General features: G+C 39.2%; 1 protein-coding gene across 2 annotated transcripts in view; it reads left to right on the forward strand.

The window, feature by feature from the left end:
- Positions 1-20731, forward strand: part of igsf9ba (immunoglobulin superfamily, member 9Ba) — a 215350-nt gene that overhangs the window by 116435 nt on the left and 78184 nt on the right. For both annotated transcript variants that reach the window (XM_062059908.1, XM_062059909.1), the window contains exons 4-5: positions 1909-2060; positions 11490-11607. In XM_062059908.1, the coding sequence (XP_061915892.1) occupies positions 1909-2060; positions 11490-11607 (270 nt within the window). The remainder of the gene's footprint in view (positions 1-1908; positions 2061-11489; positions 11608-20731) is intronic.

Genomic DNA, 20731 nt, shown 5'->3' on the forward strand with positions numbered 1-20731 from the left:
TACCATGTTTTATTACTGGTACACAAAATGAAGCGTGCATGAACATCACCTTGTTCAAACAACAAAACCAACACAGTGCATAAACTCACAACAAATTACACACCTGCAAACCAGTCAGCTGTTGCCGTATCCGTAATACGCCGATAGGGAGAAGTTTGTATTTACACGATGAGTCGGGTGTGTTTTGACCTCCGCCGAACCCCTGAGGCCGACTCACCGAACCCCTAGGGTTCCATCGAACCCAGGTTAAGAACCACTACTATAAACACTCAGGATTTAGGGCTATATAAATACACTTTGATTGATTGATTGACTGATAAAATGTCAAAAACCATGTTTTTGTCGGTAAAACGTTCCCATGAATTGAAAGTATGGAGTGTTAAGGCAACGTTCCATCAAAGGGCAAATCTGTTCTGGGTTAAGTGTGGATCCATCCTGTAAGGTGTGATCACCGAGTAGATGTTGCGTCACCGTCTCTACTGCATCCTGGGGTGGAATACAGGTGAACAGGGAGGTACACCAGTCCTGGGTAGGGATGATGTTAGATAAGAAATTATCAAGTTCGAGCCCATTATCGAATCCTCTTATCGAACCGATTCCTTATCGATTCTCTTATCGAATCCAGGTTGTTGTATATGGAAAAAAATACAATATTTGGTTTAACAAAACCTCACTTTTATTTTATAAGAAAAAAAGAAAATAAATAAATAAATATTGACTGTTACCCCCCTAAAAAAAATGAAAACATTTTGACTGTTGTTACCCAAAGTATATTAAGTGGGATTTTTCAGAAAAACAAATATATACAGTAACACAAAAACAACCTGTCTCTGTGATCACTATAGGTGTATAAATAATAATATAAGTGTTAAATAAAATCAGTCCATTGGGCACAAAACTGAAAATAATACAGCTCTCCAAAAAGTGCACTTCTGCTGCTATTGGAACATACTAACTACACACACTATGAAACTAGAACACCACAGTCATCAATCAACAATTCTTCCCCCCTTACATGAGAGCGAAGCCTGGCAATAATTGCATATTGCCTGTTCTGCCCTCACTATACGTGTTGAGGTTATACAGCTTGGCAGACAGCTAGCAAACAATCCAAAGCAGATGAATCCATTTAGGCTCTTTATTGTTGTTGATCTTGCTTTGTCTTTTCCTATATTTACTTTTGTCTTGCACTGGACTGTTTTTTTTTTTTTTTTAAACTGTAATACACACAATGACAAATGTATAAGCTATGTGATTCAATTAACATGCTGAAATGTAATACACAATATGCAGTGTTTCCCACACATTCATTTATTTGTGGCGGCCCGCCACGAAAGAATTACGTCCGCCACAAATTAAAAAAAATAAAAAATATATATATTTGTTTTAATTTATTTTTTTGTCCTGTCCAGCTTCTCAGGCAAATCATATAGTTGATGTAGATGCCCATATCGGCTGTTCAGATTTACTTTACAAAAGAGAAGTGTAGGATACTTCTCTTGTTGCCTTATTTGTATTTGACCATTACTGTTTTCTGTTTATTTGTTACTGACTGTGGCAGGACACCTCTGCCTCTGTTTCACTTTATGTTGCTGGTAAATAATATGGTTGGAGTAGTAGGCTAAAGTTAAATTATTTAGTATGCACTAATTAAAGGGGCAGAGCTTTAAAACATTTTAGCTTTTATATTTTATAAGATATATTTTTTGTAAGAACCACAATTAATAAGCCTATTTAGAGAACATCATATCATTGTAGTCAATTATGCAAATTACTCGATGATGTCATGGTGACCACGCCCCCACCGCCACAGGTATCTTGTCAGTTTATGGGAAACACTGCAGTGTCAGAATTGAGTCATTGTGCTGTGATTTACAGTTTATTTACGTTTTCTTCTCTCTCCCACAGCCCCGCCCACATTTACATCCACGCCACCGCAATATGTGGAGGCAAAGGAAGGGGGCAGCATCCTGCTTGGCTGCTCCGCCCAAGGAAACCCCAAACCAATGATCAGCTGGCTGAGGGAGGGGGAGGAGCTGACAACCACCTCCAAATATTCGGTAAGTACATGAACGGCGGCTCTCAATTCATATTTCTGGGCCTGCGCAGCCTTTTGACAGATGGCGGCCGTCTGCCACGAGAGCGTGCTGGCGGGTGTGTGGGTTTGTGGTGTTGCTGTGCTGGAGAAGATAGCACTTCATTTGGGGCATATTTTTTAATTAGTGGTGCAAAGCAAAATATATCAAACATTCAGTGGTGAGTCATGTTTCATTTACCAACATGGTTTGTATTAATGGAAGATAAAAAGAAACTGAATTATGGTCTTAAAATATTAAAGGAGGACCACAGCTGACACGGCACGACTCCTTTAGGTGCTTCCTATTTTCCCGTAAAGCCAAAAGTGCTGTGTGTGTGTGTGTGTGTGTGTGTGTGTGTGTGTGTGTGTGTGTGTGTGTGTGTGTGTGTGTGTGTGTGTGTGTGTGTGTGTGTGTGTGTGTGTGTGTGTGTGTGTGTGTGTGTGTTCTTGTAATTCTACCCTTCTTGAGACGTCAACAAGGAAAAGTAGCTTCCATACGAGGAGGTGTGAACAAGTGATGACATAAATCATGGTCCCAATAAATGTCTCATTTGCACCCCCTGCTGGTGACATCTATCAAAATTAGGGTGTGTCGGTTTTAAAAGTGCTCCCCCTCTGGTCAACATATGAAATAACAAGTGTGTGTGAAAATTTGAAGTGCTCCCCCTCTGGCCAACATAGGTAATAACAAGTGTGTGTAAGAAATTGAAATGTGCCCCCTTTGGCCAAAATGTATTTAAAAATAAAAAAGTATATATATAAAGACATACTGTAATAACTTGGAAGTAAATAATAAAGATTAAAAACCAATATAAAAAATTAAAAAAAAAAGTTTTTAAATTAATTTAAAGATGAACTAACTTTTATATTAGCATAGTATGTATATATCATTAATGTTGTAAATACACATCTTTATATATCTAGAAAGGGTGCTCCTAAAGAAGGAGGCATTTTTTGGAGGTCTCAAGAAGGTAAGAAATACAAGTGTGTGTGTGTGTGTGTGTGTGTGTGTGTGTGTGTGTGTGTGTGTGTGTGTGTGTGTGTGTGTGTGTGTGTGTGTGTTTTGGTGTGTGTGTTCTTGTATTTCTACCCATTTTGAGACGTCAACAAGGCAAAGTAGCTTCCATATGAGGATGTGTGAACAAGTTAGGACATAAGTCATGGTCAAGTCCTAAAGAGGTAGGCCTTTTTTGGAGGTCTCAAGAAGGTATGAAATACACAAATGTGTGGGTGTGTGTGTGTGTGTGTGTGTGTGTGTGTGTGTGTGTGTGTGTGTGTGTGTGTGTGTGTGTGTGTGTTCTTGTATTTCTACCCTTCTTGAGACGTCAACAAGGAAAAGTATCTTCCATATGAGGAGGTGTGAACAAGTTAGGACATAAATCATGGTCAAGTTCTAAAGAGGTAGGCATTTTTTTGGAGGTCTCAAGAAGGTATGAAATACATGAAAGTGTGTGTGTGTGTGTGTGTGTGTGTTCTTGTATTTCTACCCTTCTTGAGACTTCAACAAGGAAAAGTATCTTCCATATGAGGAGGTGTGAACAAGTGATGACATAAATCATGGTCAAGTCCTAAAGAGGTAGGCATTTTTTGGAGGTCTCAAGAAGGTACGGAAGACACGAATGTGTGTGTGTGTGTGTGTGTGTGTGTGTGTGTGTGTGTGTGTGTGTGTGTGTGTGTGTGTTCTTGTATTTCTACCCTTCTTGAGACGTCAACAAGGAAAAGTAGCTTCCATATGAGGAGGTGTGAACAAGTGACGACATAAATCATGGTCAAGTCCAAAAGAGGTAGGCATTTTTTGGAGGTCTCAAGAAGGTACGAAAGACACAAATGTGTGTGTGTGTGTGTGTGTGTGTGTGTGTGTGTGTGTGTGTGTGTGTGTGTGTGTGTGTGTGTGTTTTCTTGTATTTCTAACCTTCTTGAGACGTCAACAAGGAAAAGTAGCTTCCATATGAGGAGGTGTGAACAAGTGATGACATAAATCATGGTCAAGTCCTAAAGAGGTAGGCATTTTTTTGGAGGTCTCAAGAAGGTACGAAATACACGTGTGTGTGTGTGTGTGTGTGTGTGTGTGTGTGTGTGTGTGTGTGTGTGTGTGTGTGTGTGTGTGTGTGTTCTTGTATTTCTACCCTTCTTGAGACGTCAACAAGGAAAAGTAGCTTCCATATGAGGAGGTGTGAACAAGTGACGACATAAATCATGGTCAAGTCCAAAAGAGGTAGGCATTTTTTGGAGGTCTCAAGAAGGTACGAAAGACACGAATGTGTGTGTGTGTGTGTGTGTGTGTGTGTGTGTGTGTGTGTGTGTGTGTGTGTGTTTTCTTGTATTTCTAACCTTCTTGAGACGTCAACAAGGAAAAGTAGCTTCCATATGAGGAGGTGTGAACAAGTGATGACATAAATCATGGTCAAGTCCAAAAGAGGTAGGCATTTTTTTGGAGGTCTCAAGAAGGTACGAAAGACACAAATGTGTGTGTGTGTGTGTGTGTGTGTGTGTGTGTGTGTGTGTGTGTGTGTGTGTGTGTGTGTGTGTGTGTGTGTGTGTGTGTGTTCTACCCTTCTTGAGACGTCAACAAGGAAAAGTATCTTCCATATGAAGAGGTGTGAACAAGTGATGACATAAATCATGGTCCCAATAACATTGCATCTAATAGAGAATGTCTCATTAGCACCCCTGCTGGTGACATCTATCAAAATGAGGGTGGTCCCAAAAAGGAGGGATTTTTCAAATTGACTGTGTTGGTTTTAAAAGTGCTCCCCCTCTGGTCAACATATGAAATAACAAGTGTGTGTAAGAAATTGAAATGCGCCCCCTTGGGCCAAAATTAATTACAAATATATATATATATATATGTATATAGAGACATACTGTAATAACTTGAAGTAAATAATGAAGATTAAAAACCAATTACAAACTAAAAATAAAAGATTAACTAAAATCTAACCTCTTTTATATTTGCATAGTATAATACCTGGGATTTATATAGCGCTTTTCTAAGTACCCAAAGTCGCTTTACATGTAGAATAGTATGTATATATTATTAATGTTGTAAATACACATCTTTATATATCTAGAAAGGGTGCTCCTAAAAAGGTAGGCATTTTTTGGAGGTCTCAAGAAGGTAAGAAATACACGAATGTGTGTGTGTGTGTTTTTGTATGTCTACCCTTCTTGAGACGTCAACAAGGAAAAGTATCTTCCATATGAGGAGGTGTGAACAAGTGATGACATAAATCATGGTCCCAATAACATTGCATCTAATAGAGAATGTCTCATTAGCACCCCTGCTGGTGACATCTATCAAAATTAAGGTGGTGACAAAAAAAAAAAGGGATTTTTTTTTCAAATTGACTGTGTGTCGCTTTTAAAAGTGCTCCCCCTCTGGTCAATATATGAAACAACAAGTGTGTGTAAGAAATTGAAATGCGCCCCCTTTGGCCAAAATTTATTTAAACAAAAATAAATAAATATGTATATAGAGACATACTGTAATAACTTGAAGTCAATAATGAAGACCATAAACTAATTACAAACAAACAAAAAATGTACTAAAAGCTTACCTTTTCTATATTTGCATAGTATGTGCATACACTATATTGCCAAAAGTATTTGGCCACCTGCCTTGACTCACATATGAACTTGAAGTGCCATCCCATTCCTAACCTGGAGCATTCACAGGCCGGTCTCCTGAAAAAAACAACCCCACACCATAATTCCTCCTCCACCAAATGTCACACTTGGCACAATGCAGTCCGTAATGTAGCGTTCTCCTGGCAACCTCCAAACCCAGACTGCTCCATCAGATTGCCAGATGGAAAAGCGTGACTCATCAGTCCAGAGAAGGCGTCTCCACAGTCCAGAGAAGGCGTCTCCGCGGCCCGTTACCGGACCGTGGACCGATTGGTACCGGGCCGCACAAGAAATAAAAAAAGGTTACAAAAAGGTTGGGGACCACTGCTCTAGAGTCCAGTGGCGACGTGCTTTACACCGCTGCATCCCACGCTTTGCATTGGACTTGGTGATGTATGGCTTAGATGCAGCTGCTCGGCCATGGAAACCCATTCCATGAAGCTCTCTGCGTACTGTACGTGGGCTAATTGGAAGGTCACATGAAGTTTGGCGCTCTGTAGCAACTGACTGTGCAGAAAGTCTTTGCACTATGCTGACCTCTCTGTCAGTTTACGTGGCCTACCACTTGGCGGCTGAGTTGCTGTTGTTCCCAAACTCTTCACTTTTCTTCTAATAAAGTTGACTTTGGAGTATTTAGGAGCGAGGAAATTTCACGACTGGATTTGTTGCACAGGTGGCATCCAGTGACAGTTCCACGCTGGAAATCACTGAGAGCGGCCCATTCTTTCACAAATGTTTGTAGAAACATTCTCCATGCCTAAGTGCTTGATTTGATACACCGGGCCAAGTGATGAGGACACCTGATTCTCATTATTTGGATGGGTGGCCATATATTTTTGGCAATATAGTGTATTATTAATGGTGTAAATGCAAATATTTATATATCTAGAAAGGATGGTCCTTAAAGGCCTACTGAAATGATTTTTTTAAATTTAAACGGGAATAGCAGATCCATTCTATGTGTCATACTTGATCATTTCGCGATATTGCCATATTTTTGCTGAAAGGATTTAGTAGAGAAAATCGACGATAAAGTTCGCAACTTTTGCTCGCTGATAAAAAAAAGCCTTGCCTGTAGCGGAAGTAGCGTGACGTCACAGGAGCTAGTATTCCTCACAATTCCCCGTTGTTTACAATGGAGCGAGAGAGATTCGGAGCGACAAAGTGACGATTACCCCATTAATTTGAGTGAGGATGAAAGATTCGTGGATGAGGAACGTTACAGTGAATGACTTGAGAGGCAGCGATGGACGTATCTTTTTTCGCTCTGACCGTAACTTAGGTACAAGCTGGCTCATTGGATTCCACACTCTCTCCTTTTTCTATTGTGGATCACGGATTTGTATTTTAAACCACCTCGGATACTATATCCTCTTGAAAATGAGAGTCGAGAACGCGAAATGGACATTCAGTGCCTTTTATCTCCACGACAATACATCGGCGAAATGCTTTAGCTACGAGCTAACGTGATAGCATCGTGCTTTAACTGCATATAGAAACAAAAGAAATAAACCCCTGACTGGAAGTATAGATAGAAAATCAACAATACTATTAAACCGTGGACATGTAACTACACGGTTAATGCTTTCCAGGCTGGCGAAGGTTAACAATGCTGTGCTAACGACGCCATTGAAGCTAACTTAGCAAACGGACTGCACAGAGCTATGCTAAAAACATTAGCTCTCCACCTACGCCAGCCAGCCCTCATTTGCTCATCAACACCCGTGCTCACCTGCGTTCCAGCGATCGGCAGAAGGACGAAGGACTTCACCCGATGCGTTTGGCGGCCCGGAGACGTAGGAAGTCAAGGTGAGGTCGGCGGCTAGCGCGGCTAGCGCGGCTAGCGCGGCTAGCGCGGCTAGCGCGGCTAGCGCTCCAACAAAGTCCTCCTGGTTGTGTTGCTGTAGTCCACTGCTAATACACTGATCCCACCTACAACTGTCTTCTTTGCCGCCTTCATTGTTCATTAAACAAATTGCAAAAGATGTCCAGAATACTGTGGAATTATGAAATGAAAACAGAGCTTTTTGTATAGGATTCTACGGGGTACCATAACTTCCGTTACTCGGACTTCGTCACGCGCATACTTCATCATACCGCGACGTTTCAGCCGGGTATTTCCCGGGAATTTTAAAATGTCACTTTAGAAGTTAACCCGGCCGTATTGGCATGTGTTGCAATGTTAAGATTTCATCATTGATATATAAACTATCAGACTGCGTGGTCGCTAGTAGTGGCTTTCAGTAGGCCTTTAAGAGGTAGGCATTTTTCAGAGGTAACAAATAGAAGAATGTGTGTGTGTGTATGTGTGTGTGTGTGCACCACCTTAATCATAATGTTTGCCTGCTCTCTGCACCAGTCACCTCACTAAATGATCAGACAACATTGGGATGCATGATTAATTCACAGAATCCTGCATCCATATTACATTTGTCCTCATTTGAGTCTTTCACCACAGAGCCAAGCACTTATCAGCCGTCCTCTAAGTTTTTGGGTTTTTTTCCTTGGGAATTTCGTGCTTAGAAGGCTGTCCAAGAGTGTGTGTGTGTGTGTGTGTGTGTGTGTGTGTGTGTGTGTGTGTGTGTGTGTGTGTGTGTGTGTGTGTGTGTGTGTGTGTGTGTGTGTGTGTGTGTCTGCTGGCGTGTTTGCTCACCCACATGCTGGCTTCCACGGAGACTGGCGAGAGAAATGCAGGAATGTGTCAGACAGGGCCAGAGCGGAGGGGAGAATCGTCACCAGGCTGTCTTTACTTAACTTTATTGCTTTATTTATTTGCTTGTGGAAAAGGTCCATCAAATTCAGATGTGAAACCGAGCAGCCGACATTTAGGGGAGCCTGTAAGAGTCCTCCAAATGATCGCTTCTTGCACTTAAGGACTCATATAAGCTTTATACGGGGGGGCACCGTAAGACTTCCCAAATAAAGCTTTGATCGAACCTCCTACAAAACGATGACAGGATCATGCAGTAGCACAAACATGATGTGTAGCTGTCAGGTTCAGACACTGATGACATCTATTAAACAAGACAAGAAGCAAAGAATCAAACAGAGACAGAATTCAATTTGGCTCAGTGAGGAGGGACGCCTGGACACTGCACCCTTGAACAGTGTCTCACCACGCTCTGGCGAAAGATTGTACGCCACCTCTTTTATTTGGACTTTCCCTGATTACATGGCGACAGCTGTTTCTAAGGGACAGGGGTTGTAAACAGCCGTCGCCTTTGGTTACAGAACAGTTCAAAGAAAAGGTTGTAAAAGAGTTCACAGAAAAGGTCGTAAAAGAGTTCAAACAAGCGGTACCCGGAAGGGAGTCAGGCCCTGCTTCCTCTCCGCTTTGTAGTTCTTGGGTCAGACAATATCTTTCTGTGGATTACAATACACGAAAGAAACAGAACACCTTCATGTTGCTTCCCATCCTACACAGTTTTACAAGCCTTCTTCTCGGTAGGATTAAAGACCGCTTTTGTCTTCTCGCCGGGAACTCATGGCAACACAAAGTTTTGTGATAGCTTCGGTACAATTATTCTGACAATGACGTTGTTCGTTAAGCTGCCACGTTACGTTGGGAACATAAGCACAGCACAAATGATTTCACGGAATTGATTAAAAAAGGGATTACTTATAGTACAAAAGCCTGTTAATTTCATCCATCCATCCATTTTCTACCGCTTGTCCCTTTTAAAGTTAAAGTACCTGTCAGAATAATTGTATCTAAGTTATCACAAAACTTTGTGTTACATTGAGTTCAGCTCGCCCGGCGAGAGGACAAAAGCTGTCTTTGATCCTACCAAGCAAAAGGCTTGTAAAACTCCACTGTGTAGGATGGGAAGCGACATGAAGGCGTCGGTTTCTTTCTTCTATTGTAATCCACAGGAAGAGTTTGTCTTTACCCGAGATCTACAAAGCGGAGAGGAGGCAGGCCTGACCTCCCTCCAGGCACCTTTTCTTTAAACTGTTTTACGACCTTTTCTTTGAACTGTTTTGTGATAAGGGCGATTGCTGTTTACGACCCCCCTCCCTTAGAAACAGCTGTTGCCATGTACTCAGGGAAAGTCCAAATAAAAGAGGAGGCGTACAATCTTTCGTTAGAGCGTGGGACGACAGTGTCTACGCGTTTCTCCTCAATAGAGCTAAATTGAATTATGTCTCTGTTTAATTCCTTGCTTCTTGTCTTGTTTAATAGATGTCATCAGTGTTTGTACCTGACAGTACCAATGATTGTCACACACACACTAGGTGTGGTGAAATTTGTCCTCTGCATTTGACCCATCACCCTTGATCACCCCCTAGGAGGTGAGGGGAGCAGCGGGCAGCAACGGTGGCCGCACCCGGGAATGATTTTTGGTGATTTAACCCCCAATTCCAACCCTTGATGCTGAGTATCAAGCAGGGAGGTAATGGCTCCCGTTTTTATAGTCTTTGGTTTGTCTTTACCCGAGATCTACAAAGCGGAGAGGAGGCAGGTCCTGACCTCCCTCCAGGCACCTTTTCTTTGAACTGTTTTACGACCTTTTTTTTAAACTGTTTTGTGATAAGGGCGATGGCTGCTTACGACCCCCCTCCCTTAGAAACAGCTGTTGCCATGTAATCAGGGAAAAGTCCAAATAAAAGAGGAGGCGTACAATCTTTCGTCAGAGCGTGGGACGACAGTGTCTACACGTTTCTCCTCAATTGAGCTAAATTGAATTATGTCTCTGTTTAATTCCTTGCTTCTTGTCTTGTTTAATAGATGTCATCAGTGTTTGTACCTGACAGTACCAATGATTGTCATTTCACCACACTAGGTGTGGTGAAATTTGTACTCTGCATTTGACCCATCACCCTTGATCACCCCCTGGGAGGTGAGGGGAGCAGTGGGCAGCAACGGAGTGTCAAGCAGGGAGGTAATGGCTCCCATTTTTATAGTCTTTGGTTTGTCTTTACCCGAGATCTACAAAGCGGAGAGGAGGCAGGGCCTGACCTCCCTCCAGGCACCTTTTCTTTGAACTGTTTTACGACCTTTTTTTTTAACTGTTTTGTGATAAGGGTGATGGCTGTTTACGACCCCCCTCCCTTAGAAACAGCTGTTGCCATGTAATCAGGGAAAAGTCCAAATAAAAGAGGAGGCGTACAATCATTCATGGGACGACACTGTACAAGGGTCTACGCGTTTCTCCTCAATCGAGCTAAATTGAATTCTCTCTCCGTTTAATTCCTTGCTTCTTGTCTTGTTTAGTAGATGTCATCAGTGTTTGAACCTGACAATAATAAAGTCTTTGCTTGTTTTCCTTTCAATTCTCTAGAGGAACACATTTCAAGGTCAAGTCCGCCACTTTTGATAATAATCTTTTTTTTTTCTTCTTTTCAATTATTTTTCCAATGGAGCGACTTCACAGCTTTCCACTGTTTAGTTCACACTTTGAGCTCTCAGCCTGTCGCGCACACCGTGCAGCGAGCACCAAGTGTTAAGAGTGCAGTCGTACAGTTTTTCAGGCAGAGAATATTTGTGCACTTGTGGCGTCTCGGTTCTGCAGAACCCCCCCCCCCCCAACCCCCCCCCCCCCCCCCCCCCGTCCCTTTTCTTATCCGCCCTATAATGGACTGACTACAGCTGCGTGTGACTTGAATGAGCCGTGCTTCACAACCTGTTGCATAATTTATAGGGGCGGGGGTACCTCTAGTAGGTCTTGTCTCCTCACGATTTATCGGTTCCCATAAAGCCGCTTAGCAACGCGGAGTCGGAACGTCTCCAAGGTTACCGCTTTACGGGAGTCCACTGAGATTGGTGTGTTTATGTCCCTTCCAGGTGCACGACGGAAGCTTGACCATCCTCGGCATAACTCGCGATGACAGAGGGGCGTACACCTGCAAGGCCCACAGCGACCAGGGGGAGGTGCTGCACACCACACGTCTGCTGGTTCAAGGTATGAATCCGCTCACTTAAGGAAGGCGGCAGTGAGAAGTTCGCAGGCCGGAATCAAACGAGCCGCTAGCTTGGCTTTAGAAAGATACATGGTTGACGCCGATAATGATGCCAAAAAACATACGAATAGATGAGAGGTTCTCAAATGCTTATTTTGAAAATGTGATTTTGTTTATAGATTTCATGCAATCTGTTGTTGTGTTCCCTAATTGGAGTGTACATAAATGAAGGTGTGTGTTGCTGAGTTTTGATTGATTGAAACTAGAGATGTCCGATAATGGCTTTTTTGCCGATATCGTCCAACTCTTAATTACCGATTCCGATATCAACCGATACCGATATATACAGTCGTGGAATTAACACATTATTATGCCTCATTTTGTTGCGATGCATTAAACAATGTAACAAGGTTTTCCAAAATAAATCGACTCAAGTTATGGAAAAAAGTGCCAACATGGCACTGCCATATTTATTATTGAAGTCACAAAGTGCATGGTTTTTTTAGTTGGCTGCCGAGTTTCATTGAGTTAGTGCTGCAAGGGGTTCTGGGTATTTGTTGTGTTGTTGTGTTTATGTTGTGTTACGGTGCGGACGTTCTCCCGAAATGTGTTTGTCATTCTTGTTTGGTGTGGGTTCACAGTGTGGCGCATATTTGTAACAGTGTTAAAGTTGTTTATATGGCCACCCTCAGTGTGACCTGTATGGCTGTTGACCAAGTATGTGATTGGGCCGGCACGCAAAGGCAGTGCCTTTAAGGTTTATTGGCGTTCTGTACTTCTCCCTACGTCCGTGTCATAAATTTTACTTTTTGAAACCGATACCGATAATTTCCAAACCGATACCGATAATTGCCGATATTACATTTTTAAAGCATTTATCGTCCGATAATATCGGGTTGCCGATATTATCGGACATCTCCAATTGAAACTTGTATTAGTAGATTGCACAGTACAGTCGTGTGGGAGTCTCTAATGTGTGGGTTCCCCTGGGACCGACAGAATCCTCCGTGAGCCCAAGTCCAGGGTTCAACAAGTCTTTTATTTTTTCTGTTTTTCTGTCTCGCTCGTGTGTGTCTGCTCTTCCCCCCTCATGGCCTCGGACGCTGCTGATAAAGGAGACAGGTGATTAGATAACCGCCCCCAGCTGGGCAATCTACTCACCTGTCAGCTGGGCTTCGAAGCCGGGCCATACACACACTCCCTTCCGCAGGAGGCGCGCCGACCACGCCCCCCTCCACAAGTAGATATTGCGTACAATTGCCCACTAAATGGTGACACCCGAATACGTTTTTCAACTTGTTTAAGTCGGGGTCCACTTTAATCAATTCATGGTAGAGCCATGAGGACATCATCTGGACTGGACCTGGTTTTAAGAACCCTTTAAAAACTCAAATTTCATTGACAACCTGGTCTGGTGAAGATAATGTCCTTTATTTTAAAAAAAAAAAATAATTATTGAACAAAAAATATTTAATAAAAACAGCACCAAATCCAGTTTTATGTCAATATTTGAATGAAAATCAACCCTTTTTTGTTTGTTTTCAAATTTGCCATATACAATAAAAATCGAAAAACAGCCTTCATTTTGTTTTTTGATTTGCGTTTAAGAATGGGAAATAGAACAAACGGAAGGTACACGGACCCAGAAGCTACTCATTTTTTCTCATAAATTTGAAAACCAAATTTTGATCACTTTTCCGTTCATTCTATTTCCAATTCTGAAACACAAATCAAAAAACTAAGTTAGGGCCGTTTTTCGATTTGTACTATATATGGCAGATTTGAAAACAAACAAAAAAGAGTTGATTTTCATTAAAATATTGCCACAAAATTTGATTTTGTGCTGTTTTCCTTTTATGGATTTTAACGGGACAAGCGGTAGAAAATGGATGGATGGATGGAATTTTTCCAGATAAACACAAAAATCTAATATATGTTCATCCAAAATGCAAAAATGTGTGTTTATCTGTGTGATGACAAATTGAACCGGAAGCAGTATTTTTAGCTTTTCCTTCGCGTTTAGCATATTTTTAGCATAACGCTAACACCTTTGTTCAGCAGGAGTCCTATTGTCCTTTTAAAAAAGTACCTTCCGTTCATTCTATTTCAAATTCTTAAATGCAAATCAAAAAACTAATTTCGGGCCATTTTTTCCATTTTCATTCGTGAAACAAAAGTTGGACAACTATTTAATGACACTTTTTTTAAACGACAATAGGACTCCTGCTGAACAAAGGTGTTAGCGTTATGCTAAAAACATGCTAAATGCGAAGGAAAAGCTAAAATACTGCTTCCGGTTCAATTTGTCATCACACATTTTCGATGTTTGTCTGGAAAAATACAAATCCATGAAAGGAAAACAGCACAAAATCCAATTTTATGTCAATATTTTAATGAAAATCAACCCTTTTTTGTTTCTTTTCAAATCTGCCATATATAATACAAATCCAAAAACAGCCTTAATTTTGTTTTTTGATTTGCGTTTAAGAATGGGAAATAGAACAAACGGAAGGTACACGGACCCAGAAGCTACTCATTTTTTCTCATAAATTGAAAACCAAATTTTGATCACTTTTCCGTTCATTCTATTTCCAATTCTGAAACACAAATCAAAAAACTAAGTTAGGGCCGTTTTTCGATTTGTACTATATATGGCAGATTTTAAAACAAACAAAAAAGAGTTGATTTTCATGAAAATATTGCCACAAAAATTAGATTTTGTGCTGTTTTCCTTTTATGGATTTTAACGGGACAAGCGGTAGAAAATGGATGGATGGATGGAATTTTTCCAGATAAACACAAAAATCTAATATATGTTCATCCAAAATGCAAAAATGTGTGTTTATCTGTGTGATGACAAATTGAACCGGAAGCAGTATTTTTTAGCTTTTCCTTCGCATTTAGCATGTTTTTAGCATAACGCTAACACCTTTGTTCAGCAGGAGTCCTATTGTCCTTTTAAAAAAGTACCTTCCGTTCATTCTATTTCAAATTCTTAAATGCAAATCAAAAAAACAAATTTCGGGCCATTTTTTCCATTTTCATTCGTGAAACAAAAGTTGGACAACTATTTAATGACACTTTTTTTAAACGACAATAGGACTCCTGCTGAACAAAGGTGTTAGCGTTATGCTGAAAACATGCTAAATGCGAAGGAAAAACTAAAATACTGCTTCCGGTTCAATTTGTCATCACACATTTTCGATGTTTGTCTGGAAAAATACAAATCCATGAAAGGAAAACAGCACAAAATCCAATTTTATGTCAATATTTTAATGAAAATCAACCCTTTTTTGTTTCTTTTCAAATCTGCCATATATAATACAAATCCAAAAACAGCCTTAATTTAGTTTTTTGATTTGCGTTTAAGAATGGGAAGTAGAACGAACGGAAGGTACACGGACCCAGAAGGTACTCGTTTTTTCTCATAAATTGAAAACCAAATTTTGATCACTTTTCCGTCCGTGTACCTTCCGTTCATTCTATTTCCAATTCTGAAACGCAAATCAAAAAACAAAGTTAGGGCCGTTTTTCGATTTTTACTATATATGGCAGATTTGAAAACAAACAAAAAAATGGGTTGATTTTCATTAAAATATTGCCATAAAATTAGATTTTGTGCTGTTTTCCTTTTATGGATTTTAATTTTTCCAGATAAACACAAAAATCCAATTCATGTTAAAATGCAAAAATGCATGTTTATCTGTGTGATGACAAATTGAACCGGAAGCAGTGTTTTTAGCTTTTCCTTCGCGTTTAGCATGTTTTTAGCATCACGCTAACATCTTTGTTCAGCAGGAGTGCTATTGTCGTTTAAAAGGGTAGAAATACAAGAACACACGCACACACACACACACACACACACACACACACACACACACACACGCACACACACACACACTCTCTTGTATTTGTTGCCTTCTTGAGACCTCTGAAAAATGCCTCCCTCTTTAGGACCACCATTTCTAGATATATAAAGATGTGTATTTACAACATTAATAATATATACATACTATGCTAATATAAAAAAGCTTGTTGTGAAAAATGAGTTGGAATCTCACGAGAAAAAGGTCACAATTTCACAAGAAAAACTTGTATTTTTGGCAGTATTATATTACAAGTCGTCATTTTACTCAACGCAAGTCAAAATTTTACAAGAAAAGCTTACAATTTTGGCAATTTAATGAAAAGAGTCATAATTTTACTCAACCAAAGTCACAATTTTATAAGAAATTTTAAAAATGTTGGCAATGTTATAACAATAATCTGAATTTTACTTAGCAAAATTATGACAAAAGTCATAATTTTACTCAAAAAATGTCACTATTTTACAAGAACAACAAACAAAGTGGCAATATTGTGATAAAAGTCAGAATTTTATATGACAAATGTCACCATCTTGCCTTAAAAAGTAATAATTTTACATGAAAAAGTAATAATTTTACGAGAAAATATTGCAATATTACAGAAACAGAAAGAATATGAGAAATTGTTCCCAATTTTATAAGAAAAAAGTCGACACATTGTGAGAAAAAGACTGCTTTTAGTAAAAAAAATTAATTTTGTTGTTGTTTCTAATTGGGGGCGCATTTCAATTTCTTACACACACTTGTTATTTCATATGTTGACCAGAGGGGGAGTACTTAAAATTTTCACCTGGTGACTTTTTTGGGGATGAATTTTGAAGCTTTAGCTGCCGTCTTGTTTTATCATATATTGCTGCCTTTGCAAGGTTTACTTTTGTATGCACATTAAATCAACAAAAAAATCCTGACTTTGGAGCAATGTTCACGGACTCGAGTATTTGGCTCTCTATTAGATGCAAGGTTTTCCGTTTTGGGACCATGATTTTGGTCCTAACTTGTTCACACCTCCTCATATGGAAGCTACTTTTCCTTGTTGATGTCTCAAGAAGGGTAGAAATACAAGAACACACACACACACAAAAGGGAGAGAGATGCAGCCACAACACAGAGACTCGCTGTGAAAAAAAGTTATTTAGTCTACTTGAGTATTAGAATACAAAAAAGACAAGCCGTCCTATATTTGGGAAGCACATTTCTGTGCTATTTTGTATTCTAACACTTTTAAAAAAACATGATTTTAAAAAAAAAGAAAGAAAAAAGTTATTTTATATTGGGGTCAAATATGTTCATCTGTTTTAAAGGGTCAGTGTGAATCGTACATGAATCTACGTTTCTGGAATTTTTCAAATACGTTCATCTGTTTTAAAGGGTCAGTGTGAATCGTACATGAATCTACGTTTCTGGAATTTTCCAAGTATGTTCATCTGTTTTAAAGGGTCAGTGGGAATCGTACATGAATCTACGTTTCTGGGATTTTTCAAATATGTTCATTTGTTTTAAAGGGTCAGTGTGAATCGTACATGAATCTACGTTCCTGGAATTTTTCAAATACGTTCATCTGTTTTAAAGGGTCAGTGTGAATCGTACATGAATCTACGTTTCTGGAATTTTTCAAATACGTTCATCTGTTTTAAAGGGTCAGTGTGAATCGTACATGAATCTACGTTTCTGGAATTTTTCAAATACGTTCATCTGTTTTAAAGGGTCAGTGTGAATCGTACATGAATCTACGTTTCTGGAATTTTTCAAATACGTTCATCTGTTTTAAAGGGTCAGTGTGAATCGTACATGAATCTACGTTTCTGGAATTTTTCAAATACGTTCATCTGTTTTAAAGGGTCAGTGTGAATCGTACATGAATCTACGTTTCTGGAATTTTTCAAATACGTTCATCTGTTTTAAAGGGTCAGTGTGAATCGTACATGAATCTACGTTTCTGGAATTTTTCAAATACGTTCATCTGTTTTAAAGGGTCAGTGTGAATCGTACATGAATCTACGTTTCTGGAATTTTTCAAATACGTTCATCTGTTTCAAAGGGTCAGTGTGAATCGTACATGAATCTACGTTTCTGGAATTTTTCAAATACGTTCATCTGTTTTAAAGGGTCAGTGTGAATCGTACATGAATCTACGTTTCTGGAATTTTTCAAATACGTTCATCTGTTTTAAAGGGTCAGTGTGAATCGTACATGAATCTACGTTTCTGGAATTTTTCAAATACGTTCATCTGTTTTAAAGGGTCAGTGGGAATCGTACATGAATCTACGTTTCTGGAATTTTTCAAATACGTTCATCTGTTTTAAAGGGTCAGTGTGAATCGTACATGAATCTACGTTTCTGGAATTTTTCAAATATGTTCATCTGTTTTAAAGGGTCAGTGTGAATCGTACATGAATCTAGGTTTCTGGAATTTTTCAAATACGTTCATCTGTTTTAAAGGGTCAGTGTGAATCGTACATGAATCTACGTTTCTGGAATTTTTCAAATACGTTCATCTGTTTTAAAGGGTCAGTGGGAATCGTACATGAATCTACGTTCCTGGAATTTTTCATATACGTTCATCTGTTTTAAAGGGTCAGTGTGAATCGTACATGAATCTACGTTTCTGGAATTTTTCAAATACGTTCATCTGTTTTAAAGAGTCAGTGTGAATCGTACATGAATCTACGTTTCTGGAATTTTTCAAATACGTTCATCTGTTTTAAAGGGTCAGTGTGAATCGTACATGAATCTACGTTTCTGGAATTTTTCAAATACGTTCATCTGTTTTAAAGGGTCAGTGTGAATCGTACATGACTCTACGTTTCTGGAATTTTTCAAATATGTTCATCTGTTTTAAAGGGTCAGTGTGAATCGTACATGAATCCACGTTTCTGGAATTTTTCAAATATGTTCATCTGTTTTAAAGGGTCAGTGTGAATCGTACATGAATCTACGTTTCTGGAATTTTTCAAATACGTTCATCTGTTTTAAAGGGTCAGTGTGAATCGTACATGAATCTACGTTTCTGGAATTTTTCAAATACGTTTATCTGTTTTAAAGGGTCAGTGTGAATCGTACATAAATCTACGTTTCTGGAATTTTTCAAATACGTTCATCTGTTTTAAAGGGTCAGTGTGAATCGTACATGAATCTACGTTTCTGGAATTTTTCAAATACGTTTATCTGTTTTAAAGGGTCAGTGTGAATCGTACATGAATCTACGTTTCTGGAATTTTTCAAATACGTTCATCTGTTTTAAAGGGTCAGTGTGAATCGTACATGAATCTACGTTTCTGGAATTTTTCTAATATGTTCTTATGTTTTAAAGGGTCAGTGTGAATCGTACATGAATCTACGTTTCTGGAATTTTTCAAATACGTTCATCTGTTTTAAAGGGTCAGTGTGAATCGTACATGAATCTACGTTTCTGGAATTTTTCAAATACGTTCATCTGTTTTAAAGGGTCAGTGTGAATCGTACATGAATCAACGTTTCTGGAATTTTTCAAATATGTTCATCTGTTTTAAAGGGTCAGTGTGAATCGTACATGAATCTACGTTTCTGGAATTTTCAAATATGTTCATCTGTTTTAAAGGGTCAGTGTGAATCGTACATGAATCTACGTTTCTGGAATTTTTCAAATACGTTCATCTGTTTTAAAGGGTCAGTGTGAATCGTACATGAATCTACGTTTCTGGAATTTTTCAAATACGTTCATCTGTTTTAAAGGGTCAGTGTGAATCGTACATGAATCTACGTTTCTGGAATTTTTCAAATATGTTCATCTGTTTTAAAGGGTCAGTGTGAATCGTACATGAATCTACGTTTCTGGAATTTTTCAGCCAAAAATATCACGTCGTCTTTTGGATTATTCAGCAGCATACAAGTGAAAAATGTATACAACTACACAATCATTGTGGTAATATGAGATTTATGTACTGCTTAACACATCTGAGTCAGTACCACTAGCTCAGTCTGAGCGTGTGTACTATATACAGTATTTGTGTGTGTGCACACGTCGGTCTTTCCGCTCCATTAAGTCGGGTAGACACAGATCAGACGGTTGTGTCATACCAACCGCCTCCCGTGCTCTCATCCTACGGCTGCGGCAGCAACTCCTGGGAGGCTCGACAACGTAAATAACAAGCGCGTCTCGCTCTCAAAAAGCAGCGCTCGTGTGTACGTTTTGGTTTTGACGCTTCTGTAACCACAAACACAACGCGGGAAGTACACTATTTTGTATCCCCTCCCGGGGTTTGAACCCCCGCCTCGCCCGTCAAGGATCGCTTGTCAGCGTCTGCCAGTCACGTTTTATAAACCGTCTTCTGCGGCCTTTCCTTGCGCCTGCAGCCATAGCAAGAGTCCTGTTGGTTTTGGATCGATGCGACGCGATGCATGATAGCTGAGGTGTGGGCTTGTTCCTCCTCTGATTCCACCAATCTTTTAACTTTTAATGACAACACCAGTAAAGTTGGCACGTTGTGTAAATGGTAAATAAAAACAGAATACAATGATTTGCAAATCCTTTTCAACTTATATTCAACTGAATAGACTGCAAAGACAACATATTTCATGTTCAAACTGGAAAACGTTATTTTTTGCAAATATTAGCTCATTTGGAGTTTGATGCCTGCAACATGTTTCAAAAAAGCTGGCACAAGTGGCAAAAAAGACTGATAAAGTTGAGGAATGCTCATCAAACACTTATTTGGAACATCCCACAGGTGAACAGGCTAATTGGGAACAGGTGGGTGCCATGATTGGGTATAAAAGCAGCTTCCATGAAATGCTCAGTCATTCACAAACAAGGATGGGGCGAGGGTCACCACTTTGTCAACAAATGTGTGAGCAAATTGTTTAAGAACAACATTTCTCAACCAGCTATTGCAAGGAATTTAGGGATTTCACCATCTACGCTCCGTAATATCATCAAAAGGTTCGGAGAATCTGGAGAAATCACTGCACGTAAGCAATGATATTACAGACCTTCGATCTCTCAGGCGGCACTGCATCAACAAGCGACATCAGTGTGTAAAGGATATCACCACATGGTATACGTATGTATATATATATATATATATATATATATATATATATATATATATATATATATATATATATATATATATATATATATATATATATATATATATATATATATATATATATATATATATATATATATATATATATATATATATATATATATATGTGTATGTATGTGTATGTATATATATGTGTATGTATGTGTATGTATATATATGTATGTATATATAT

The sequence above is a fragment of the Entelurus aequoreus genome, linkage group LG10 (assembly GCF_033978785.1).
Source record: "Entelurus aequoreus isolate RoL-2023_Sb linkage group LG10, RoL_Eaeq_v1.1, whole genome shotgun sequence".
NCBI classification, from domain to species: Eukaryota; Metazoa; Chordata; class Actinopteri; order Syngnathiformes; family Syngnathidae; genus Entelurus; species Entelurus aequoreus.